The sequence below is a fragment of the Ornithodoros turicata genome, unplaced genomic scaffold (assembly GCF_037126465.1).
Source record: "Ornithodoros turicata isolate Travis unplaced genomic scaffold, ASM3712646v1 ctg00001066.1, whole genome shotgun sequence".
NCBI classification, from domain to species: Eukaryota; Metazoa; Arthropoda; class Arachnida; order Ixodida; family Argasidae; genus Ornithodoros; species Ornithodoros turicata.
This window is the reverse complement of record NW_026999456.1, coordinates 55,947-82,907: the sequence shown is the minus strand read 5'-3', so window position 1 is coordinate 82,907 and position 26,961 is coordinate 55,947. Positions and strand designations below refer to the sequence as shown.

General features: G+C 47.2%; 1 protein-coding gene across 3 annotated transcripts; it reads left to right on the top strand.

The window, feature by feature from the left end:
* Positions 1-379: 379 nt before the first annotated feature.
* LOC135376251 (zinc finger protein 271-like) lies at positions 380-23,274 on the top strand. Of its 3 annotated transcripts, none has more exons than XM_064608855.1 (8): positions 380-395; positions 1,250-1,332; positions 1,457-1,652; positions 6,136-6,288; positions 7,885-8,031; positions 16,953-17,105; positions 17,659-17,811; positions 19,868-23,274. In XM_064608855.1, exons 3-8 carry the CDS (start codon positions 1,547-1,549, stop codon positions 22,195-22,197), a joined length of 3,042 nt encoding a protein of 1,013 aa, XP_064464925.1. In that variant the 5' UTR covers positions 380-395; positions 1,250-1,332; positions 1,457-1,546; the 3' UTR covers positions 22,198-23,274. The 3 variants fall into 3 exon arrangements, with proteins under 3 accessions (XP_064464925.1, XP_064464924.1, XP_064464923.1); XM_064608854.1 differs by having other exon boundaries at positions 1,421-1,652; XM_064608853.1 differs by lacking the exons at positions 380-395; positions 1,250-1,332; positions 1,457-1,652 and adding an exon at positions 12,789-13,494 and having other exon boundaries at positions 6,176-6,288.
* Positions 23,275-26,961: the final 3,687 nt, after the last annotated feature.

The window sequence follows — 26,961 nt, the reverse complement described above, 5'->3', positions numbered from 1 at the left end:
ACAGTTAGCGCCACGCAAGGACATCGGCACCATTCTTTCCTCCTCCTCCTTTCCTACATGGCGGCAAACAAACACGTAAACAAACATGCTCGGCACAGCGCGGTTCTAGTAGTGGCAAAATAGCTTCCGGTGTTTACTTTTCACTTCGAGCCATTTGAAATGAGGTACTCCGTCAGTTAAGGGGCTATTGGGATCTTCGTTATTTTGAAAACACCATTTGTTCCGTGCTCTCTTAGTGCACCAGCATTGTACAGGACAACAAAACAATTTTGAGAAGAATCGACAACAGAGAGAGGGCGCAGACAAGCTGGAGAAGAACCCAGAACAGGACCTGGAGGAGCAAGACACAGGCCACATGCTCGAGTGAGAAAAACGGGACTAATCTACGGAAAATAGTAAGTTAGACCTCGGCGTATAACATTAGCCCGCATAATTCATCTTGGATGAGTAATGAAATGTTGTGTGGGTCTTAACAACTATATGCTCGCTTTTGCCAAATGGGCGCCTAACTTGATGCATAATGATGAAGCATAATGCATCGGCTGGCATTCTTTTGTTGGTGTCACCGTTCCGCAAGTCGGCTTCCTTCATGCAGTGTCGTGGTTGTTAGATTAAATTAGTTTAGCATTCCTCATATCATGGACAGTCCGACGGACTTCCCTGCATAAACAATTGGGTCTATCCGGCAGAGGCTATACGTCCCCGTCATTTATCAGGAACTTGAGCAAATTTGGCAAGTGCTTCACATTGGTGGGGTAAAAGACAGATCTTTAAGTGACAAATTTTTTATTTCCATTCGTAATAATTTGCATAATAAAACCTAATTGAGGTGACAATCACTTCAGCAGGTGGCAAAAAGCTAGTAAGAACAAATTCCGTTGACCGTGTGATTTCTAGGTGGCGTAGTTTTTTAAAATTGTAATTCAATTAGACATTTTCTTGGATACCCTGTATGTGCTCTTCCTACTTGGATGGTACTTTGTCATACACTGCGAATATATAAATTAATTAAGCGAGTCTTCATGCACACACACGCACATTGAGAATTCTATTTACATAACCGTTGTTATAAAATTGCCTGCCAGCTAAGCAGATGTTGTATACTGCACAAAACTGCCCATGGCTTCCTGGTGTGTAAGTGTTGGAAAGGGGGAAAATGTTAACCTTGTTCATCACACTTTACGCCTTCCAAATGTTACATCTTGAATCTGGGAAGTAGTTAAATACGTGTATCATGTTTCTTCGGAAGGAAAAGAAGTCCACGCAATATTTCGTCGGGAACTTCTCACCGGCACCTCTTCTGTCTGAACGTAGCTGACCCTCTGACAAACGGTGAGTCGCTGCTTTCACGAATACACTGTTCAGGGACTTCATGTTCTGTGAGCGTACGAAAACCGTCGCTGTATTTGTTTCACTTCAGGACCCAATTTTCCCTTTCCAATTTACGTGGGATGAGGACAGCACTCGGCATTAAAGAAGAGGCAAGAGATTCTTGTGACTTCGAGTCATCACGTGCCAGGCCCTTTGGAATCACAACTCCAAGAAAATGCAGTTCTCTCTGGAGTTCCGCGATCAGCACGTGAGAGTGAAATCGGAACCACCTGATGTTGCATGCCTGCCACAACAGGGTCAGGTACATCAACAGCACTGTGGTGAGTATGCTTCAGGAGGTGATACTTATTGTAAAGTCCGTGTAAAATTTACACTCAGGTGGGGAATGTTTTATAGATAGTGTGTGACTTTTTCTAGTTAAATACTTGAAGCGAATTCGGGAGGGAAAAAATCGTCCACTGTCATGGTTCCCACTAGTCCTTCAAACACTCGAATGCCCTAGAATTTGAAAATGCAATTTTTCGAGGTTTGGAAAACCTGGGAATTTTCCACAGTCCTTGAGAACTCTCAACTTTGCATCTTTTTTTTTTTTTTTTTTCATATTCTCATGGGGCTGGTAGTGCAAATTCTACTTATGCTGAGCTATCCGTCGTTTTGAACTATATCATAATTTTAAAATTTTTTTCCCCACGAGCGCTATCTGATGACTTTTTTTCTGGTACCTTCCCCACATGCTGGTTTTAACGAAAGGGCCAACAGTGTCTCTGGAACAGCACTGCCCTGCCGATGCACATACAGTGCGTAACAGGGATGGGTCCACATTCGAATAGATTGGTCTTCCTGGTGCATTCCCCAAAGCAGCTTTAACGAAAGTGGTGACAGTGATTCACTTCTTCTGGAAAACAACTGACCCATGAAGCCATGAAAAACACACAACAAGGGCACAATCCGATCTTGGTAGAACTCTAGAGCTGACCTCCTTCGTTGTACACCATGACGACCCCAGAGTATGGACCACAGGGTTTATGGCCTCCTCTATGGTCTCCTTTGTCGCACAAATCAGTCGTCTCGTAACGCCCGTGGCTTATCTGCCAGAAAATTTTCAAAACGTCCCTAAAGACGCGTCCTGCGGCTTATCTGCGGTGCAGCTTATATGCGTGAAGTTACGGTAGTTTCAAAACCATGGGGTTTAGCACTCTTTGCAGTAGGAATCTAGCCTAACAATTCAAACCAAATTAATTTGCGCAATGTTACCACTTAGAAGAAACACAAATGAACACAGCAACGAGTGGGATCCCAGAAAGGATATGTAGCTGCACTCCTTGGCCTCGGCGCCCGACCTTTCCGCCAACCTCGGCCCTCCTCGCCAGCTTTGTCATCCGCCACGGGGGGGAGCCCTGTAGCAGCAGCGTCATAATCATCACCAGCACCGCCATCGGTTACGCGCAGCACTGCGCGTGACCCGAGCTTTCGTTTTCGGTTCATCGCCATTAACCGTCATTAAACCCATCAACCTCAGTAGAGCCTGGTCGCCTCATTTCTCGCTCTACAGATACAAAGAGTGACATCCAATGAGACAGCAGAAGACGAGCACGCTTCCCTATCGTGACTGTGCGCGCCGCGGGGTGTCTGTACATTTGGTCGAACACCTTGTGATTGGATACGTCTGATTGAACTCCGCTTGGTCGAAAGCCTTTTGACTGAAAGCCGGTTGATCGACACTGTTTGCTCGAAATAATTTTGTTCAGTCGGAGTTCAGAGGGAGTTCAGTGTGTTGTCCGCACCTATTTTCCTGTAACTTTTGACTCTGTTGTACTCTGTTTGAGCGTACGGAGCAGGCAACCAGTGTCCCCTGCTTTCTTTTTCTTTTTTTTTCTTTGCTTTTTCAGTTGAAGAGGGGAGACCACGGGTTATTTCCATATATTTGTCATTCGCGAACAGAACAGTTGAATAGAACAGTGCGGAACAATCCGGCGGACCAGTAGGACACATCTTGAAGAAAATGGCCTCATTTTGAGCACAGCCGATAATCCGTGCTTCTTATGGGCACCCTTCTCATTACTGGTGGCATATCTGGAATGGGATATCCATATGTGCGCGAAAGCCACTCGAAGTCTGTGGATGCTAAGAAGGAAATTTCGCCATGGTACAACGAAAGATATTGAATTACCAGGCATATAAAACCTTCGTTCAACCTTGTTTCGACGATGTGTCTGCACTGTGGGTTCCATACATGCACGTTATCAAAAAAAGAAAAGACAGTACAAAGATCTGCTCCCCGGCTTATATTGTCTAGGTTTCGAAGGGCTTCTTCGGTAACATGTACGTTTGAAGAACCAAATTTAGATTCACTTGAACATCGGCACAAAGTAAATAAACCAAAGCTATTTTTTCTCCTATACAATGGTCAGTTAAATGCAAACATTAATAATACATTGCTAAAATTTGTCCACATGTGACGCGAATAAATCATCCAAAAATGTCATAGATTTATTTGATTGATTTATAAAAATGTTTATTATTTGACATCAGTTTTTATTTGACAAAGTGTTGGGGAATAAGGGTGAAAAACATATATGGCATGTTTAGTCATTATGTGTTAGAGCAGAAAAACCTATCAAGTTGTCGAACGGGCTAGGGTGAACAACCCAGGCTCTTGGACCGCTTTTTGGACGTGAAAAAGTGGGTTAGCATGAGGAGTCTGTTTATGGGCAAGTGGATTACACACGGCGCATGTTCCTTAAGATAACGGCAAAGAAATGTGGAACGAGGTCCATGAAGGTCTAGTATACTTTTACAAGGCAGCAGTCATACCAGGCACATTAAACATCTAGGGTTTCTGTACACAAAATGGGCAGGGTGTGTGCCCTTTCAGCGGTACAAGAATGGCTTTTATGTGGTTGACGAGCAAAAACAACCCATCAAGCTGAAGATAAGAAGGCTAAAATTAGGCACCTAAGAACTACATGCACTTGTGCAACCAACGGCAACGCATCGGGCATTTTTCACACGGAATACGCGAACCAAGGGCACCCCGGCCGTGCTATTCTGACCACCGAGAGCCACCAAAGATGATGGCGGCGGCGCGGCGCAGCTCGCGCATGCGTAGCGCGTCCACCTGAAAAAGGTCCATTTCGTTGAAGCTGATTGGGGGAAGGCACCGGGAAGGTCAGTCGACTCAAACGCGGACTCTCCCCTGTTTCACATTGTTCGTGCCCCGGCAGGGTGTAGCATTTCCGGAGACACAGTCGGCCCTTTCGTTAAAACGGGCTCGGCCACCAACACGTTCTGGTAGAGTCCGGCGCAGGGAATTACTATATCCTGTACTGTCAGACTTGGGCTGCAGGACCACAGTCATGCAGATGATCGTTCCATGCACTTGTCCAAAATCATTTGAAAGTGACTGTTCAATGCATATATTACGCGCATATACGAGCAAAAATGCGTGCGGGCACGCAAACTCAATGTGGATCATCAAGAACCATTTGCGCCCAAATCAATCGAGCGAGGTATTCTGCTCTCGTCTACGATTTTCACCGTTGGTTGGTAGGTATTCATTGAGCTTCGTGAGACAAGGTGCTAGTCTTTTTTCTTTGTCGGTCCTGCGATTATGCATCTTAATGTTGAAGTGCCGTTCATAATGAATCTATATTCTAATGTACTGTGTTCGAACGTAATAACATGTACAAATAAAATGGGAAAGCTGTGAGGATGTATGTCACCATTGTGACACGAATTTTTCCGTGTCTAAGAAAAATTCCGTATGTGGGACCTTCACCAAGCATACCCCCCCCCCCCCCCCCCCCCCCGAGAGCTAGGCACCCCCCCAGCAGTGAATTTCTGGGGAAATCACTGGTTTGCTGCACATTGTATGGTGCAGAACAAGATGAAGAACAATTGTTGTGTGGTGAAATGTGCGTTCACCTATGAAGTGCTCCGCCTGGAACGAAATTTTCTTTGTTTCCTTTGTAGCCTCGTGAAAAGGAGAGAAGACTGAAGCGTAGTTAAACGTACAGTAAAAACGTTGCAGTGAAACGTGTTCACTTGCAGTGACGTTAAACACTGTCGGGAAGCTATGCAAACTTCATTCATTGTTTCTTTTAGTAAAGATAGATCGCCGTGGATGCCCAACAAATAACACCGTTATGTGTAATCACCATTTTGCTGATGGTGCTAAGTCAAATGATCCGAGAAGTACTTCGTATGTTCCGTCTATGTCCATTTTTGCACGGGAGCATGGACCCTCCAGCTGTACATGTAGACGTCATACATCATTGTCTTTCACGATAACACCATTGGGCATGCAGAACAGCCATGACTGGTGCTCTAATATTACACACGTGCCACATCTCTGCGCTCTACAGTCGTAGTCGTTCTCAAACTGGATGATGGCACACTGCTCCACGTACAGCCCATAGCTTACTGCTTTTGTGTTCTGAAGATTGATGTGCTTACGGTGGATGTGATGCAGCAGGCCGCATATAGGCAACACCGCAGAGTGTGCTATGAGCCCTGGGAAAAGTACCCACTCCTCCCACTAGGGGATTCGCTTGTGACGCCCTCTATAGGCGCTGTACGGGGTGTATGCCCCTTCACCCTTCCGAAACCCAAATCCTTTCCCCCAACAACCCTTTCCCATGCTTCCATTCGCTGTGGTGTAGTCCTGACTTTTCGTTATTAGCGACAGCGCACACCTCTAGGTGCAATATAGTTAAACTAGGTTCAGAAAAGGTACGGAGGTGGTCGTCATGTGACCCGAAGCCTTGCAATGTGGCTTACTTCTCTCTTTTTTTTTTACTTCAGGAGTGACAGCTGGGACATGTGACATTAAAGAAGAACCTCGAGAGGAATCTTCAAAGGAACATGCAATCGTGGAAGTCAAAACGGAGCCTTATAACGTTGCAATCTTGACTGGACAGGACCAAATGGGACGCAAGTGTGATTCAACATCAGAAGGTAAATACAAAATGGTCGAGGACATTTAGTCAACTACGAACTTAATAGCGTGACAAAAAGAGGGATACAACAGAAATGCACTTTAGTTTTCTGACAGACAGGTATCAGCTTTCATGCACACGTTCTGTTCAATGGAAGATTCTGAAAGTTACGGAAAATAGACGTGGAGATTCTTTATCAAATTTCATGTTATCGTTGCATCTCAATATAATGAAATAGATAATGACCAAGTTGCATTTTTTTGCGGCTCCACTGTAATACAGTAGAATCTCGATGATACGAATCTCACAGGGTCGCGGAAAAAATTTGTATCATCAGAAATTCGTATCAAACAAATTAAACCAAAATAAAAGTTGGGGCAAGAAAATAGACAGTGACTGTTCATTTTCTGTTACTGTCAATGAAAGAGGTCGGTTGTAACGCTTTTGTGTCTCCGTTTTTGTCAAATGCTGCCCAAATACGCGAGATGATTCAAAAGACGTAGCATGTGCTTTTCACCCGTGAGTCATGCGACAGTGGTCTAAAGCGAGCTTCTCCTAAAGCAAGCAGGCGTTAGGTGAAGCCGACTTGCAGAATGGTGACGCGTAATATTGCCACAAGTTGTCCCGATATTTTCCCTCCACGTGTTCTGAGGTTCTGGTAGCTGTTTTCCGCCAGAGCGATGTCACACAGCTTTGCGGTTTATTGTTGCGAGGGTGGTAAAAAGGTCAGAACAGAGATAAGGTGATAAGGTTCCGTGTTGTTCAATCCCCTTGATCTTATTTCCACCACCACCACCAAAAGGAAAGTCATTGCTTGCATTGCGCTACATGATGTAAGGGAGTTTGTGGTGAGGATCGCCCAAGCAGCACAATGTACTGAAAGTCGAGTGCAGTAGGGGTGGACGGGTAGGTGGAAGGCGTTGAGCATACTCCTGAAACTAAAGGATACTGATAAGACACTTACCGTCCACCCCTATTGCACTCGACTTTCAGTACATTGTGCTGCTTGGGCACCCTCCCTTTTCGAGAGACGCAGCAGCATGACTCGCGCGCTCTCGCATCACGGGGGAACGACCTCTGTCGCATCCTCGGCTCATTCGTATCATCCGTAAAGGGAAGATAACGCGTTCGTATCATCCGAACTCTAATACATGGGAAGAAAAGGCATTCTGGCCGGGACCGGAAAAGAATTCGTATCATCCGTGATCTTATCATCGAGATTCTACTGTAGATGTCTTCCATGTGTTTTGCCTCTCTTTCCTGGTTAAGCAGTTGTTAGGAATTCCTGTTAGTAATTAAGTATTATGTGTAAAAATCCGAGCTTTGAAAACTGCAGTCGATTCTGAAGCCATTCCAGAGGTGTTCAGCTACGTTAGCTCTTCCGGATTTCTGATGCGTTTGAAAAATCCGCATTTAAAAAAGGGATTTCATTTGGTGTGCTGAAAATAAATCTGGATTCAAAGTGATTTGATTTAATCAAATTTAAAGCGGGACCTGATTCGGATTTGATGTAAATCCGTTTTGTCTCCTCAAATCCCCCACACTGTACGGAGGTGGTTGTGACTCGAAGCCTTGCAATTTGTCTTACTTCTCCCCCTTTTTGTTTTACATTCAGGAGTGACATCTGGGACGTGTCCTATTAAGGAAGAACCTCGAGAGGAATCTTCAAATGAAGATCCAATCATAGAAGTGAAAACAGAGGCTTACAATGTTCCAGTCTTGGCAGAAGAGGAACAGATGGGCTGTGACCCGACATCAGAAGGTAAATACAAAATGGTCGAGGGGATTTGGTCAACACCAGATTGAATGGCACGATATGGACAAAAAGTGGCATGCATCGGAAATGCTTTTCAGTTTTCTGTTCATTACATGTCAGCTTTCAAGCATGTATGGAAGATTCTCAAACCAGGCAAAATAGACCTAGTGATCCTTTATACAATTCCACACTACTGCAACTATTGCAGATTTTGACCGCATAAACAACTGCACATAACGATGTTTGTGAGCGAGAAGATAAGGAACAGTAGATGCAACCAGAGGAATCAAGTGCAAAATAATCCATGGTGCACAGTGTGTCTCCCTTCATGTGCTCCCACAATGTTTAGCCCTAACAAACACACTCCACATCTTCTGGTGCTACTGCATTGAAAAGTACAGCACTAGACAAAATTTTACTAAACATGCTTCGGTGCATTCCTTTTCCAGCCCTAGCAGCGAACAGGACCATGCGGACTTGCAAACAGGTGACTGGGTTACCCAGGCACATGTCTGTAACTCTGTACAGTCCAATAGACCTTATGCATAATAGCATGACCCATCGATATCGACAGGAGCAACCCGCCATTTTACGTACTGCTCCTAGGGATGCTATACGGAGCCCCATTCCAAGTCAAAGCTAGCTTGTTTAGCGCCTCTGTCCTCATCGTGTGCATGGTTTCGTCTGTTTCATTTCGTGTTGTCCCATCGCACTTTTGTCGTTGATGACAGCATGTCAGACACTCGGCTCATCCTTTCTCATGATGAGAACTGGACGAAGAACTTGTTTCCGATACCCTTAATAACCGAGGTCACAATAAGGGAGTACTATGCTGGAGGATCAAGTTCACTGCGACAGCTGAAAAAATCGCACAACTTCGCTGTTGAATCTTACGTCGATTGCGGCACTGTCATGACGAACACAGCGGATATCAGGTGAGGACGCTCGTAACGTACTTTCAAGCGCATAGTGGTATGGAGTGCATTTGCTTCCCAAGCGTAAACCATAAACATTGCATAGTGCGACCGAATATTCTCGCGTGTTCTTCAATGGAGCTGAATGCATGTAACTGGTGAGTGCAGTACAGCTCGATGAAAATAAGCCTGAGCTCGGGGTACTGTATTACCCGGTAAACCAAAACGACGACGTACGCATTTGGTTAGGTCCCTGCACCGCATTCGGGTGAGGTCGTGATACGTAGTTAATCTGCTTGTCTCCGTTAGCATAAGCTCAAGCTTATTTTCGTCCTGAACTGTAGGATTTTGTCCACTAGATTTGTCTTTACTTACTCAGGAGTACCTGGAACTTCCCAGCACTGACGCGTAATGCGGCTGTAACATGAGTTCGGTACACTGGCTTACAGTGTTGGTACTTGCAGCGAATAAATGGAAACAAGAAATGTGATATTGATGCTTGTCTAAACTAGAAGTATTTACCTTACAGGTCCGACAAGGTACATGTGCGTGCCATGTGCTACAGAAGCCTAAGCAAAAATGGACGACCATCCGTGACCCATCTGGTACTGCAGCCAAGCACTGGAACCGTGGTAGACACCCGGTGCCAGTGCCCTGCAGGTGCTGCAGCGGCCTGCAGTCATGCCATGGCACTTTTTCGGGTAGTGTCCCTGCTAAAGATGAATGGTTTCGATGAATCTCCCCCTCAACTTGCATGTACAGAGCTTCCACAATGTTGGCGACGGCCGCTGCAGTGAAAGCGAGAATTGTGCAGGAGGTTGCCTGGTGGAAACCTCGAGAAGGTGGGAAGAACACACTGACATATTCTCGCCTATTTGACCCACGACGGGAAGAAGAGAGTGCAGATAGTGTGCAGAGTGCCTTTAGAAGACTTGCTGGACGTTTGAGGAGCCAAGGACAGCTCTTTGCTTTTGCCCTTCAAGAAGGATCCAAGCTGCCATTTACTGAGACAAAGTTTGGTTCAGCCCCATACGATTCACCTCCGACATATTAGCAGTCAGGAAGGCCGGCACACCGCGAAGTTTGGCGATCTATGAACATTGCACTGGAAACTGCAACGGATGAACCAGCAGTGCCCACCCGTACGAGCCTGTTTTGTGACAGCATCATTCCATTCCAGCTGCCGCCACTTCTTGACAAGTACCAGGTACCAAGAGTACCAAGGTAGCGTGGCTGCTCGATTGTTTTTCTGCGTGTATGAAATTAATGAGACCATGTGTATATTTCATGCACAGACTCTGAAGTTTTCGGGTTTTATTTTTTCCAAATTCGGGGGGTAAAATTCAGGTCAATCACTTGATGTCGAAAATTCGTGCAAATTCGGGAGGAAAAATTACCATCAGACTGAATTTGGGATAAATCGGGCTCTATTGTCGAATAAATGATTCGTTGTACAGCCTATCCAGAGTATCAGACATTGAGATCAACCGTGTATTTTGTGAAAAATTAGTATGTCATTGCCGTGAGGTGCCTAGCTTAGCTTAGTTTTGCGGGTAGAAATCCATTTGCGGGTGGGTTTAACCCTAAACCGGCGAACCTCGATTCGGGGTGCAAATTCAAGGAAAAATCGGGTTTAACCCTAAAGCTTCAGGGTCTACTCATGCACACACGACAAGGTCATCTTTGCCTGACACTGTCAAACCTTTTATTTTTGCGTGTCCTTGATTTTCGCGATTTGAAAATTTTGCAAAATTAAAGGGTGTGCAAACATTTTCATTTGCATATGATACTACGTGAAAAACCCTTGACAAATTGCTATGCAGCATGATTTGTACTTGACCTATCCTGTCTATTGTTTCTCTCCGACTTTAAGGGCATTATTCTCACAAGTAAGGCGGCCATGGCTCTGGAGAGAAACACCCGGCTAGGTTTTATTGAGTGGACTGAAAAGGGTCTTAGTAATTTGATTGCCCAGAGTGATGTGTCAAAGGTACGAGCTATAGCATATGGCAGCAAACACGAAAATGTTGCTGCACAGGCCTACACTGATGCGATGACGCGCCTTGGTCATTCTGTCCCCGGCTGGGAGCCTCCCCGGACAGATTTATAGTATGTGACCCCACAGAGTATACACCAAACGGAGTGCTCGAGATAAGATGTCCCTATTCACTGAAAGATAGCGAGCCGCAGTTCGCCAAAGACAACATACCGTACATGGCTATTGATGAGGAAGGGCACCCAAAACTGCAGTAAGTGTTCAGAAACGGATGCATCTACATTGTTTTAATGTCAGTGTCATTGTCTACATAGTTCTACTTATACAGGGTGTTTCACCTAAAGTGGTATGAAATTATTTTTAAAGAGTGCGATAAAAGAAAACGAGCACCACTTTTATGCTACTTGGGTTACAGACTGGCCGTACATCAAAAGTACTACCTGCTTGTGTTGTGAAAATTTCTGACCTTAGGTGAAACACGCTGTATATTGTCTGTCAGTCAGTCACGCACCACTAGTCCCTTATCTCAAGTGCAATCGGGAAATGTGCAATGACACATCATAAGCTGCGATATGATAATGGTCAACTGTGATATTATACATGATGCAATATTTTTATGTTATACTCTATACAGATCTTTTCCTATACATACACGATGTGCTGTTTATAACAGTGTCATTTGTTAACTTGCTCCCATGGTTTGACAGCAGTCTTTGCATTCCATAGACAGTGGCGCTCAGAATGTAGTAGGAAACAAGCTCAGTGACGCCCAGTGTGTCAAAATGTGTTTTGTAATGCAGTGAAAGTTTTGAAATGCAGCTTCAATATACTGACGAGGCGAAAGAAAATAAAAACATTTCTGCAATGGATTTCTCATTATCATACATTTGCACAGTGCACTAGTTCCTGTCTTCAACTAAGGGGCGTTGAAAGTTGGTTAAGATGACGGCAACTGTCCACATTTGGTTTGATACTGGCCCAAGGCTCATGGTTTACAGGTCTGTCAAAAATGTGAAATGTCTTCACGTGCTGGGTCCTGCGCTCAACATGAATTCGTAAGGAGGCAATCTGTTTTGTTTGTTGTACTTGTACTGCAGGGAACTCTTCGTTTCGGAGGAACGGTGGAATGTTCAGCCTCGCGTTTTTTTGCTCCAGAAGATCAGCAATGGTGAAACCCTTATCTGCCATGACAGAGGTGTTATTCCCCCTTCTCGAACACTCACGCGAATGAAATATGTCAGAACACCTAACCTAACTGACCCTCGTGCCGAACTTGCTCAGCGCGCCCGCCAGCCACCCCCAAACGTCTCCAAATGTGTGTGAGTGCACGTGTTAAATCCAGACCCATTACACGAAATAAGCATGATCACATATAATAAAGTGATAGTTCTCAGATGAGAATACCATGATACATCACACTCAATGAAAAAAAAAAAGGTGATCTCCCAATCTCGCCAAATATGTTGGCGTACATGCCCGACCATGGTCGGCGTTGTCAAGCCCGGCCCAGGCCCGCATAAGAAACGCAAAGCCCGGCCCACGGGCCGGGCACGGGCTTTCGGGTAAGCCCGTGCAGTGCTCTAACTCCACATACAAAACAAACCGGTTCTCCGGACCGTGCGTATAATGGCGAATAGAAGGAGCTCGGCACCAGGTGGCGCTTTCATTTTGCATAGGGTCTATTGGCTACTAGCATGGAGAAAAGAATGTGACAGAGTGGGTTTCAAAGTCCAGCACTGTATGAGCGAATGATTATGTGTTGTCAAGGTTTGTTTATGGAAAAAAAATTATAAAATTCTCACTTCGTATTTCGTTTGTGCTTCTACCATACAAGTGGGATATCTGTCCTGCAGAGTTCTTCCAGAGCACAGACCTGCAGCATCACAAGAGGACCCGCACAAGCCAGAAGCCATACAAGTGTGATGTCTGCCCTGCAGAGTTCTGCCGGGTCTCGAATCTACGGGATCACGGGCGAGAAGCCACACAAGTGTGATGTCTGCACTGCAGAGTTCCGCTGGATGTCGGATCTACGGGATCACAAGCGGACGCACACGGGCGAGAAGCCACACAAGTGTGATGTCTGCCCTGCAGAGTTCTGCCGGATCTCGGATCTACGGGAACACAAGCGGAGACACACGGGTGAGAAGTCACACAAGTGTGATGTCTGCCCTGCCGAGTTCTACCGGCTCTGGAATCTACGGGAACACAAGCGGACACACACGGGCGAGAAGCCATACAAGTGCGACCTCTGTCCTGCAGAGTTCAGCTGGAGCCGGGGCCTACTGCATCACAAGCGGACACATATGAGTGAGAAGCCATACAAGTGTGATGTCTGCCCTGCGGAGTTCAGGCACAGTGTACGTCTAAAGGTTCATAAGCGGACACACACGGGTGAGAAGCCATACAAGTGCAATGCCTGTGCTGCAGCGTTCAGCCGGAATGACTGCCTACAGCAGCACAAGCAGACACACACGGGTGAGAAGCCGTACAAGTGCGATGTCTGCCTTGCAGAGTTCAGCCAGACCAGGTACCTTAAGCATCACAAGCGGACACACATGGGTGAGCAGCCATAGAAGCGCGACCTCATCCGGCAAAAATCAGCCACAGCGTCGAGTGACAAGCCATACAGGAGCATTCTATATGTTCCGCAAACTTCAGGCAGATCACAAATCTGCCCCTTTGCGAGGGGGCTTTTATGGGCGTGAAGCCATACAATTGCAACCTCTGTCCTGCAGAGCTCAGCCACTGTACACACACACACACACAAGCCATAGAACAAGCTGCTAACAGAACAGGAGCTAGTTCAGCCAGTACATGACTGTGTGGTTTCACAAGTAGCCACGAGGTGCCTGGGATAGCAACAGTACAAGTGTGGAGACCATGTACACAAGAAAGAGGCCACCCAAGGATGAATTCTGTTGTCCTGAGTGCGGAGGCCTGAAGAAGCACATGGTCGACGCGCGCAGAGGGGGAAGGCTGTACAGACGCAGTTTGTATCCCACATCATGTTATTTCTGTCCGATGTTGTGAAACTCACTCGCATGAACGGACTGAGGTTGAAAAAGAGTTGGACTGGTTGGATTGGGTGGTGATGCATGTGAAATGTCAGGAAACCCAGCGTCAGGGGAACAATATATATGGAGGGATCACAGTGAGGCAATCCTGTGTGCCAAAAGAGATTAAAAGCAGTCGTGATGTTTGGTGTGTCGGGTAGCGTTTGTGTTATATGCAATGTGCGACAAACTGGTGGCGCCATGATGTGACCTCTAGAGAAACTACCTTGCGTGATAGCCGCTGAGTCTCCAGCGTGCGAAGTGCGAGCGTCTTTTGCTTACCACACTGGAACTGTTTCACCGCTAAGTCTGCAAGCACCTGAAAGAACCCTTAATTAGGGAAGAGATGTTTCGTTTCTCGTGATTTCTAAGCTTCCAATCGGGGCTCGGAACCGTTATTTTCTTGGGTTTGGTTCAAGTTCTGTTTCAAGGTTATTGGTTTGGTTTGGGTTCAGTGCAACCAAAATACTGGTTTGAACCGATATTAATCGGTTCGAACCGTCTTACCTGTGCTGTTCTAGTCAGTGTAATCGTTCCTGGTTGGCTATCGCCGTTGGAGACACAATTCTGATTGGCCAACTCTTAGTAGTTAACGTCACGTCGACAAATATGCAGACTTTCTCTGTGTAGGTTGCATTGGCCACATTGATTTGTTACATAGCACGAAGCGTCCTAAAAACAGGTCCCAGCTTACGTCTAAGTTTTGGGTGCATGACCTCGTTTTTGAAACAACCTGAGCAAGGGCCCAATACCAAATTTTCCTGTCTCCCGTTCCACCTCACTCACTCAACCAGCTACTTTGATGGCCAAAAGTGGCGACAAAATTTTTAAATCCTTGTACCGCGACTATTTCTTTATTAAATGCGTTAGAATTGGGAGTGTCAAAATGGGAAAAGCTGTATGTATGTATGTGTGTCTGTCCGGGTGTGAGATGGTGAAGCCTCACTGAGAAAGTGGAATAAGTGGATATGCAAAACGGATACAAGGGGGTAAATATATATATGGAGGCAAACTATTTGAAATTGAGGTAGTCAAAAGTAATTAGGAGTAACAGGTCAGAGTGATCGAAGGTGATTAGGGGGAATTAAAGCCAAAAGTTTCGTTTAAAGGTAATTAATGTAGGATATATGTAATTAAGGGATAAGATTAAATGAAACTGAAGAATACTGTAGGTGACCCGAGGTTTTAACAGAGCTAACGAAGGGCGGTTAAAGGTAATTAAAAGGGAATTGAGAGTGATTATGGAAAGTAAACTTAAATGTAATTAAGGGAATTCAAGATTACCTCGTTTAAGCTGCCGATATCAAAATTAATTAAAGGAGAATTGAAAGTAACCGAGGGGAATTAAAGGTTAATTAAATGGACTTGCATATAGTAATTGGGAGTGCCAAATCAGAAATGAAGCAATGGCTAGAGGTGGGCAACCGGAAGTGGATGCCCGGAAGTTAAGTATGGCCAAGAAAAAGACTGTTAATTTTGCTAACGTATTTCTCTCGCATTAACCGCTAAATCGCCAGTGAATTTATTTATTATTTATAAATACTGTTACTGGAGAGATGCAATCCTCGCATATTCACTACGGTAAGGCTTTAAGTACAATAGCTACAGTGTGAAACGCAAAGTCAAGAGGAGACCTGCAGTTCCTGCATACGCCAAGAACACTCACCCGTGCAATGTAGAAGAGAAGAAACAGCAAAGGAAGACCAAGAAACCAACAAATGAAACATGAATCTCATGGATGCAGTGTTACATACAGCCCTCTAATGCCCTAATAAAGACTGGTAAATCGTGTACGTGTTATACACTATTGCAATCTTCTAGAGTACAAGGAAAATGTACTAAAAATACTTTTGTCGAATTTCAGTTGCAAGCCTAGACAACCTAACGTTTCTTTTTACAGAATAAGGAAGCCCATGGCGAACTTAGTCTAATACACGGGAAGGCGCAGTCTCTAATGCTATGGGGAGTGCACAAAATCGGCCGCCAAGATGCGATGAGAGGAGGACATGCCCCTGCCCACATGATAGGACGAGCATTTAAAAATACAAGGAAAGGGGAGCTGCTGCTTTGGTTGCTTTTGTTAACACTGATCAGATTATTATTGCGATTTCATTCCTTGCCTTTTCCTTTCCCTTTCCTTTTGTTTTTTGCAGTGTTCTGTCTATCCGTAAACAAATGTTCTGTTGGCTAGGCAAATTTCAAGTTATTGCAATTGAAATTCGACAATAGTATTTTTCAGGGTGTCTACCAACCTGGAAAACAGGGAATTGTCAGGGAATTTGGCCAAAAAACAGCTGAAGTCAGGGAAAACCGCAGAGTAGTGCCGTGATGATGCGCGGCGAATCGCGATCGAGCGCCGACTGGTGGTTGAGAGGCAATACCGCAGCAACGTGACCGTGACTGGCAGATCGCCAGTACGACAAACTCTGAGGCAGAAAACTAAAAAAGCCTCACTAATACTTAAAAAATGTATCTGTATCAAAACGTTGGAGCAGGCACCAAGTTTCCTTTTGTTTTTCTCAGGGAATTTGATTGAGGGAATTTGAACACTGCAGTTTGGTATGCATCCTGATTTTTTGATGATGGCAAGCTTAACTACCGCACGAGAGTCGTTGACCGCATATTTTTTCGTTCTTCCGTTTTCTCATCAACCCCAATTGAAATGATTCGTGAATCACGCCTGTATAAACCTCAACGCACGGTATTGAATAGTCCCAATTTTTTCCCACATGGATCATCCTATATGAGTCCCAGACATCACCCATACGCGAGACTTGGCCTGGCAATTGATTTATGAGTCTTATGCTGAACAGGGGTTTTGTTCAGACCCCTCCTTAACATACCCAATTTCCTCATCGCTGAAGAGCATATTTTATACACTGGGTTCAGAACAGGTACCGAGGTGGCCGTCACATGACTAGAATCCATGCAGTGTGGCTTACTTCTCTCCTTTTTTGTTTTCAGGAGCAACAGTTGGTATGTGTGACATTAAAGAAGAACCTCGGGAGGAATCTTCACAGGAAGATCCAAACATAGAAGTGAAAACAGAGGCTTACAATGTTGTGCTTTTGGAAGGACAGGAACCAATGGGACACAGATGCGACCCAACATCAGAAGGTAAACCGAAAATGCTTGAGGGGATTCGGCCAACACCAAATTGAATGGCACGATATGGACAAAAAGTGGCATGCAACGGAAATGCTTTTCAGTTTTTTGTTCGTTTTGTATCAGTTTTCCAGCATGTGTTCTCTAGTATGGAAGATTCTCAAACTGGACGAAATAGACTTGGAGATCCTTTATACAATTTCGTATTACTACAACTGTCGCAGACTTTGGCCGCATAAACAACTGCACATAATGTTTGTGACTGAGAAGATAAGGAACAGTAGATGCAACCAGAGAAATTAAGTGCAAAATAATCCATGGTGCAGAGTGTGTCTCCCTTCATGTGCTCCCACAATGTTTAGCCATAACAAACACACTCCACACCTTCTGGTGCTACTGTATTGAAAAGTACAGCACTAGACAAAATTTTACTAAACATGCTTCGGTGCATTCCTTCTCCAGAGTGATGCCCTAAAACTGGGTTCAGAAAGGCTATGGGGGTGGCCGTCACATGACTTGAAGCCTAGTGATGTGGCTTATTCTCTCCTGTTTTGTTTTGCTTCAGGAGCAACACTTGGGATGTGTCACATTAAAGAGGAACATCAAGAGAACTCTTCGAATGAACATCAAATTGTACAAGTGAAGACGGAGCCTTACAATGTTGCACTCTTGGCAGAGAAGGACCAGATGGGACACAGCTGTCTGTCAGCATCAGAGGGTAAGTACAAAGTGCTCAAGGGTACTTATACCCAGGCTGTCATATGGGTGTTCTTCAATGACCATTAAAACCATTGGTAATTGAACTCAAGTTAAGTAATTTTCGTTTCCGTTATCCGTTTCTGATACCAGCTTTTTATTTCGTTTCCGTTACTGTTCCTGGTAATGGAACGGCTGTTGCAGAGCTGCGGGAGGACGATCTCTGTCAGCTCTCTGTCAGCTTTCTGTCAGCTCTATGTCAGCTATATGTCAGCTCTATGTCAGCTCTATGCCAGCTCTATGCCACTGTTTTCCCCCAGTGCTGCTTCGGTATGCCACGCGTACACACTGCACAAGTAATTTTATGCTGTTCAGATGCGCACATCTTGCAAGGTTTCTAAAGAAGTGCAAGAACATGTCTTCAGTCGGTCTTCTGTCATTCTGAGTCCAGCAACCCAAGATGGGCGTAAAGTTTATCCAGTGTCGCATTCACTGGCAGTTGCTCTCAGTAGCAAACAATACTGCCGTGGCCACGGCGAAACGCAGAAAGTAAAAGTAAATAAATATAAAACTCATATGCTGTCATCCAAGTGCTATGGTAGAGTAGAGTGCAGTGCGTGGAGCCTGTTGTGTAAGTCTCATGTCTTGATTCATCATAGGTAGGTAATGTCATGAATGATGCACCCTCGACATCCAGTATGTGGTTCCAGGTTTGGTTTGGTCCAGAAGTTCATTGCTGTCGTGCAACATTTAGGGCATTACACGGAATGAAGTAATAAAAATAAAATGAAAAGTCACTGAAATGTCGTCGCACAACAGTATTAGCCATTACCTGAATTCAATACCGGACGATAATTTTCCTTTCCGTTTCTGTTTGCGGTAATGGAGGACAGTGGTACGCGTTTCCATTTCCGTTATCGTTACTATCTCCAATATCAGTAATACATATACTGTTCCTGTTTCCGTTACCATTACCGTTACATGTCCCTGCTAAAAATTACACAACACTGAGTACAGATGCCAGTGGCTTGTGAAAACAAGGAGCATGGCTTAAATACCGTATTTGCTCGAATGTAAGTCGACCCCCTTTTTCCAAAATCGACGATCGAAAGTAGGGGGTCGACTTATAATCGTGGTCTGCGCAACCACGTTGCTCTGCGGCCGATGCGCTTGTCACGCGCGTTCGCTTCCTCACATGGAATGGGGGAGAGAGAGGGAAAGGGGTGAAAGGGATTTGAACGTGTGACGAACGACAGCAATAAAAGCAGTCAAAACGAAAGTTCCTTCTTCCTTTCTCTCCCATGGTTAAAATGCGTCGTTTCTACGCGGCGTCATTGAAGCAATGTGCGATACTCTTTCCCGATGAATACATCTTTGACGTTTTTGTTACCACAAAAGTTTTTTTTTTTTTCATTTTCATGAATTTCGAAGAGGGGGTGTCGACTAACATTCGGGTAAATACGGTAATTTAGTAAATGGACCTTCCGATAAACGGAACATATTTTCCAGGTTCCTTGAGGTTCCATTTAAAGGGATTCCACCTTTTCTTTTTCTTCAGACACTGCAGTGATTTTCGCAAGTTCCTCATCAATAGGGCCCGGATTTTCGGGCACTAATAGGTGGCGCTCTTCGCTGGCAAAATCATTCTAGGCCAACCAACCTTCAGAACCGTATTGTTTTATCTTCCGATTGGGAGGAATGTTGATACATAAAACGGTGCGCACCCCCTTTCTTAGCTGATCCGGAGACAGAGCAATATCATCTGCGATGATGATTGGCATACTGCGTGCTATGCGGTCAAGAGCGCCCCCGGTTAGGAACGAAGAAAGGAAGGAAACAAAAGGCTCTCACTGTCCCGTATCGAGCTCTGGGCCTTCTGCCTGAAAGTACGACACTTTGCCTCACAGCAAATACCTGGAGGAGAGGAGGGGGCAGTCGCTTTAAACCTAGGACCTCAATAGTGTGCAAGGGAGATAATTTGCTGAGTCAAACACGAACAGCCTGAGGGCAAAGGCCGTGCCATCAGAGGTGCGCCTGTGCTGGTATGCCCACCTAATCTCCAATTTCCGAAATTACAGGAGCAAGAGGAAGCACTGGTTTGCTCCACATTAACGACCAGCCCAGAGGCACTTGTGATCAAGCATCTTCTGGTTGCACTTCTTCAGAGGCACAGTTCAATATCAGCACAATAACCGTTGAAGCGCAGTTCGACAGCACTTCACCAGTCCCTATGGACAGTCCTCCCATGGAGCAACCTCGAGACCAGAGCAAGCCATGTGCACTTGCGTGCACGTCGAAAGACAGCCGGAGACGTCACGTGCTTGCACAGTGTCACAATGAGTCTGAAAAGTGTCCAGCTACTCCATCAGGGGATCAGATGGGAGAGGAGGGTTTTAGGTACGACATCTGTCCCTCTGCATTCTTGCCGTCTGGCAGTGACACGAGTCACGTGTCAAAGCGTACTGACGAGGAGTCATGCAAGTCCGACCACTGTCCTGCACAGTTCCACCAGAGGAGGAGTCTGCGGTGTCACATGCAAACGCACATGAACCAGCAGTTGTACAAGAATGATACCTGCCCTGCGAAGTTCAGCCGTATTGTGCACCGGCGGCTTCGCAAGCGAGCACACACTCGCGAAAAACTATACAAGTGTGATGCCTGCCCGGCAGAGTTCAGCCGGACCTGGCACCTACAGCGTCACAAGCGGACACACAGGGGTGAGAAACCGAATAAGTGCGATCTCTGTCCCGCTGAGTTCAGCCAGAGCAAGAGCCTGTTGGATCACAAACTGACACACATGGGCGAGAAAACACAGAAGTTCAATGTTTGCCCTGCGGAGTTCGGTCGGAGAAGGAGCTTTCAGAAGCACAAGTGGACACACACGAGCAAGAAGCCATACAAGTGCGATGCCTGCCCAGCGAAGTTCAGCCATAACGAACATCTCCAGCGTCACAAGCGGACACACACCGGCGAGAAACCATACAAGTGCGATGCCTGCCCAGCGGCGTTCAGTGAGAGAGGGAACCTACAGCAGCACAAGCGGACACACACGGGCGAGAAGCCATACAAGTGCGATGTCTGCCAAGCGAAGTTCAGCCAGAGCGGGCACCTACAGCGTCACAAGCAGACACACAAAGGCCAGAAACCATATAAGTGCGATCTCTGTCCTGCTGGGTTCAGCAAGAGTAAGAGCCTGTCAGATCACAAACTGACGCACACGGGCGAGAAGCCAAACCAGTGCGATGCCTGCCCAGCGAAGTTCAGCCATAACGAACATCTCCAGCGTCACAAGAGGACACACACCAGCCAGAAACCATACAAGTGCGATGTCTGCCCAGCGGCGTTCAGTGAGAGAGGGAACCTGCAGCAGCACAAGCGGACACACACGGGCGAGAAACCATACAAGTGCGATGTCTGCCCAGCAAAGTTCAGCCAGAGCGGGCACCTACAGCGTCACAAGCGGACACACAGGGGCGAGAAACCGTACAAGTGCGATCTCTGTCCTGCTGGGTTCAGCCAGAGCAAGAGCCTGTCGTATCACAAACTGATGCACACAGGCAAGAAAATATCAAAGTGCAGTGTTTCTGCTGCGGAGTTCGGTCAGAGAGGGAACTTACAGCAGCACAAGCTGACACACACGGGCAAGAAGCCATACAAGTGCGATGCCTGCCCAGCGAAGTTCAGCCATAATGAGCATCTCCAGCGTCACAAGCGGACACACACCGGCGAGAAACCATACGAGTGCGATGCCTGCCCAGCGAAGTTCAGTGAGAGAGGGAACCTACAGCAGCACAAGCGGACACACACGGGCGAGAAACCATACAAGTGCGATGTCTGCCCAGCAAAATTCAGCCAGAGCGGGCACCTACAGCGTCACAAGCGGACACACAGGGGCGAGAAACCGTACAAGTGCGATCTCTGTCCTGCTGAGTTCAGCCAGAACAGGAGCCTGTCGGTTCACAAACTGACACACACGGGCGAGAAAACATACAAGTGCAATCTTTGCCCTGCAGAATTCGGTCAGAGAGGTAACTTGCAGCAGCACAAGCGGACACACACGGGCGAGAAGCCGTACAAGTGCGATGCCTGCTTGGCGGAGTTCAGCCAGAAAGGACAGCTCCAGCGTCACAAGCGAGCACACACCGTCGAGAAACAATACAAGTGGGGTGCTTGCCCAGCGGAGTTCAGTGAGAGGAGCCTGCAGCAGCACAAGCGGACACACATGAGTTCGAAGTCATACAAGTGCAGTGCCCGCCGTGCTGCGCTCAGCCCGAGGAGGAACCTACGGCAGCGTAAGCGGACACACACGGGCGAGATGCTATACATGTGTGATGTCTGCCCTGGTAATTTCAGCCTGAGCAGGAACCTACGGCAGCACAAGCGGGCATACAAGGGCGAGAAGCCATAAAAGTACCACGTCTGTCCTGCAGAGTTCAGCCAGAGCAGACACCTACAGAGCCACAAGACAGACAGTCTCGAAGCCATACAGGAGCATTCCCTGTTCTGCAAACTTGAGGTAGTGCCAAACCTGCAGCGTTACAGCTGCATGCAGGTACATGGGTGTGAAGCCGTACAAATGCCACTTCTGTTATTCAGGGATCATTCACAGGACCAGCAGGCACGAGCAAGCGAACCAAACAGCTGCTGGCTGAGCATGAGCTAGTTCAGCCAGAGCAGGAACCTGTGGCTTCACATGTCTCCACAAGACACTTGAGATTTGAAACTGTGGAAGTACAGATGCCATGCACAGGCGAAAGAATCCGTCCAATTAAGTGTCACTTCTGTGCTGTTGTATGTCCTTCATGAACACATGATGATGCGCAGGGAGAAAAGGCTATGCAGATGCGGTGTATATCATATCCCATTTTATTTCTGCTTTTTTTTCTGGTGGAATGTTTCAAAACTTGCATGCATGAACAAACTGAGGTTCAAAAATAGTTGGATTGGAGCTGGATTTGGTGGTGATGCCTTGAAGTGTCACGAAACCCAGTGCCGGGGAGACAAACAGACATGAAAAAGACATCCTCTCACAGGCTCTGAGCTGCAGAGAACGTTCATTTCCTTGAGCAACATGCTCTTATATTGCTCCCTTCCCTCTTTTTCTTCCCCTCGTGATGAATGCGTATCTTCTTTATCGTTGACTACTGAAGCGCGGAAGGAACATGAACACGAGAGGTAAGGGAAACACAAGCGCTTGTGCTTGTTTTACATCTCTTCTTCATACTCCTTTGGCACTTCGTTAATCAGACCAGGGATAGTCATCAAACTAGCCCAGCTATCTACCATTGTGCTTCTCTTCAGGCTTCCATTGTTTTACGCCGTACGTCTCGTCTGTTTGTGAAGTGAACAAAGAAATCGACGTAAAAAAATAAAAAAATGATTTCCAACCACTTACATATACCAACTTGATACCAAAATCCCGAGAATTCCCTTTTGTGTCACGACCAAACTAAATAAATGTACACACTAAAAGTAAGTTTGAACACATTCTGTTGTAGTGCCTTTCGCAGCGTATAAGTGCGATCTTTGCCAGCAGAATTCGGAGAGAGCACAAAGCTGTGGGTTCACAAGCTTACCCCCTTTCGTGAAAGCCATACAAATGCGATCTCTGTCCTAAGCAATTCAGCCAGAACACAAGCCTGGTGCGTCACAGGCGAGAAGCCGTATAAGTGCGATTTTTGCCCCGTAGAATTCGGAGAGAGGACAAAGCTGTGTGTTCACAAGTGTACACACATGGGGGAAAGGTCATACAAGTGCGATCTCTGTCCTAAGCAATTCAGCCAGAACACAAGCTTGGTGCGTCACAGGCGAGAAGCCGTACAACTGCGATCTTTGTCCCGCAGAATTCGCAGAGAGCAGAAAGCTGTGGGTTCACAAGCATACACACATGGGGGAAAGGTCATACAAGTGCGATCTCTGCCCTAAGCAATTCAGCCAGAACATGAGCCTGGCGCGTCACAGGCGAGAAGCCGTATAAGTGTGATCTTTGTCCCGCAGAATTTGGAGGGAGCACAAAGCTGTGGGTTCACAAGCGTACACACATGGGGGAAAGGCCAACAAGTGCGATCTCTGTCCTAAGCAATTCAGCCAGAACACAAGCTTGGTGCGTCACGGGCGAGAAGCCGTATAAGTGCGATCTTTGTCCCGCAGAATTCGGCGGGAGCACAAAGCTGTGGGTTCACAAGCGTACACACATGGGGGAAAGGCCATACAAGTGCGATCTCTGTCCTAAGCAATTCAGCCAGAACACAAGCTTGGTGCGTCACGGGCGAGAAGCCGTATAAGTGCGATCTTTGTCCCGCAGAATTCAGAGGGAGCACAAAGCTGTGGGTTCACAAGTGTACACACATGGGGGAAAGGCCATACAAGTGCGATCTCTGTCCTAAGCAATTCAGCCAGAACACAAGCTTGGTGCGTCACGGGCTAGAAGCCGTATAAGTGCGATCTTTGTCCCGCAGAATTCGGAGGGAGCACAAAGCTGTGGGTTCACAAGCGTACACACAAGGGGGAAAGGCCATACAAGTGCGATCTCTGTCCTAAGCAATTCAGCCAGAACACAAGCTTGGTGCGTCACGGGCGAGAAGCCGTATAAGTGCGATCTTTGTCCCGCAGAATTCGGAGGGAGCACAAAGCTGTGGGTTCACAAGCGTACACACATGGGGAAAAGGCCATACAAGTGCGATCTCTGTCCTAAGCAATTCAGCCAGAACACAAGCTTGGTGCGTCACGGGCTAGAAGCCGTATAAGTGCGATCTTTGTCCCGCAGAATTCGGAGGGAGCACAAAGCTGTGGGTTCACAAGCGTACACACATGGGGGAAAGGCCATACAAGTGCGATCTCTCCTAAGCCATTCAGCCAGAACACAAGCCTGGTGCGTCACAGGCGACAAGCCGCATAAGTGTGATCTTTGTCCTGCAGAATTCGCAGAGAGCAGAAAGCTGTGGGTTGAGAAGCGTACACACATGGGGGAAAGGCCATACAAGTGCGATCTCTGTCCTAAGCAATTCAGCCAGAACATCAGCCTGGCGCGTCACAGGCGAGAAGCCGTATAAGTGTGATCTCCAGAGTCAACATATAAAGTCGTGGAGAAGCTAGCACTACCAAGTGAAAGAGGACGACCCGGGCCATCAGACGAGTGCTCGGTCGTATTTATCGTGTCATACCCTAGGCCCGTTTGCCGAACGTCTGTGATGAGCCGCCCGGGTTTATGTCGTAGCCGTGCTCAAATTCCTGGTTTCTTAAGTGCTCCAGTAGGCGGGCAACGCGGCTGCCTGAAATGAGACGAGGGTCATTCCCCATCACCGCCTCGGGCTCGCCGTCTCAGCTGGCAGTTAACCTCTCCAGCGTCAACATATAAAGTCGTGGAGAAGCTGGCACTACCAAGTGAAAGAGGACGACCCGGGCCATCAGACGAGTGCTTGGTCGTATTTATCGCGTCATACCCAAGGCCCATTTGCCGAACGTCTGAGATGAGGCGCCCGGGTTTTTGTCGTAGCCGTGCTCAAATTCCTGGTTTCTTAAGTGCTCCAGTAGGCGGGCAACGCGGCTGCCTGAAATGAGAGGATCATCCCCCATCACTGCCTCCGGCTCGCCGTTCTCATCTGGCAGTTTGTCGTTAACCTCTCCAGCGTCAACATATAAAGTCGTGGAGAAGCTGGCAGTACCAAGTGAAAGAGGACGACCCGGGCCATCAGACGAGTGCTTGGTCGTATTTATCGCGTCATACCCAAGGCCCATTTGCCGAACGTCTGGGATGAGGCGCCCGGGTTTATGTCGTAGCCGTGCTCAAATTCCTGGTTTCTTAAGTTTCTCCAGTAGGCGGGCAACGCGGCTGCCTGAAATGAGACGAGGATCATCCCCCATCACCGCCTCGGGCTCGCCGTTCTCAGCTGGCAGTTAACCTCTCTAGCGTCAACATATAAAGTCGTGGAGAAGCTGGCACTACCAAGTGAAAGAGGACGACCCGGGCCATCAGACGAGTGCTTGGTCGTATTTATCGCGTCATACCCAAGGCCCATTTGCCGAACGTCTGGGATGAGGCGCCCGGGTTTATGTCGTAGCCGTGCTCAAATTCCTGGTTTCTTAAGTTTCTCCAGTAGGCGGGCAACGCGGCTGCCTGAAATGAGACGAGGATCATCCCCCATCACCGCCTCGGGCTCGCCGTTCTCAGCTGGCAGTTAACCTCTCTAGCGTCAACATATAAAGTCGTGGAGAAGCTGGCACTACCAAGTGAAAGAGGACGACCCGGGCCATCAGACGAGTGCTTGGTCGTATTTATCGCGTCATACCCAAGGCCCATTTGCCGAACGTCTGGGATGAGGCGCCCGGGTTTATGTCGTAGCCGTGCTCAAATTCCTGGTTTCTTAAGTTTCTCCAGTAGGCGGGCAACGCGGCTGCCTGAAATGAGACGAGGATCATCCCCCATCACCGCCTCGGGCTCGCCGTTCTCAGCTGGCAGTTAACCTCTCTAGCGTCAACATATAAAGTCGTGGAGAAGCTGGCACTACCAAGTGAAAGAGGACGACCCGGGCCATCAGACGAGTGCTTGGTCGTATTTATCGCGTCATACCCAAGGCCCATTTGCCGAACGTCTGGGATGAGGCGCCCGGGTTTATGTCGTAGCCGTGCTCAAATTCCTGGTTTCTTAAGTTTCTCCAGTAGGCGGGCAACGCGGCTGCCTGAAATGAGACGAGGATCATCCCCCATCACCGCCTCGGGCTCGCCGTTCTCAGCTGGCAGTTAACCTCTCTAGCGTCAACATATAAAGTCGTGGAGAAGCTGGCACTACCAAGTGAAAGAGGACGACCCGGGCCATCAGACGAGTGCTTGGTCGTATTTATCGCGTCATACCCAAGGCCCATTTGCCGAACGTCTGGGATGAGGCGCCCGGGTTTATGTCGTAGCCGTGCTCAAATTCCTGGTTTCTTAAGTTTCTCCAGTAGGCGGGCAACGCGGCTGCCTGAAATGAGACGAGGATCATCCCCCATCACCGCCTCGGGCTCGCCGTTCTCAGCTGGCAGTTAACCTCTCTAGCGTCAACATATAAAGTCGTGGAGAAGCTGGCACTACCAAGTGAAAGAGGACGACCCGGGCCATCAGACGAGTGCTTGGTCGTATTTATCGCGTCATACCCAAGGCCCATTTGCCGAACGTCTGGGATGAGGCGCCCGGG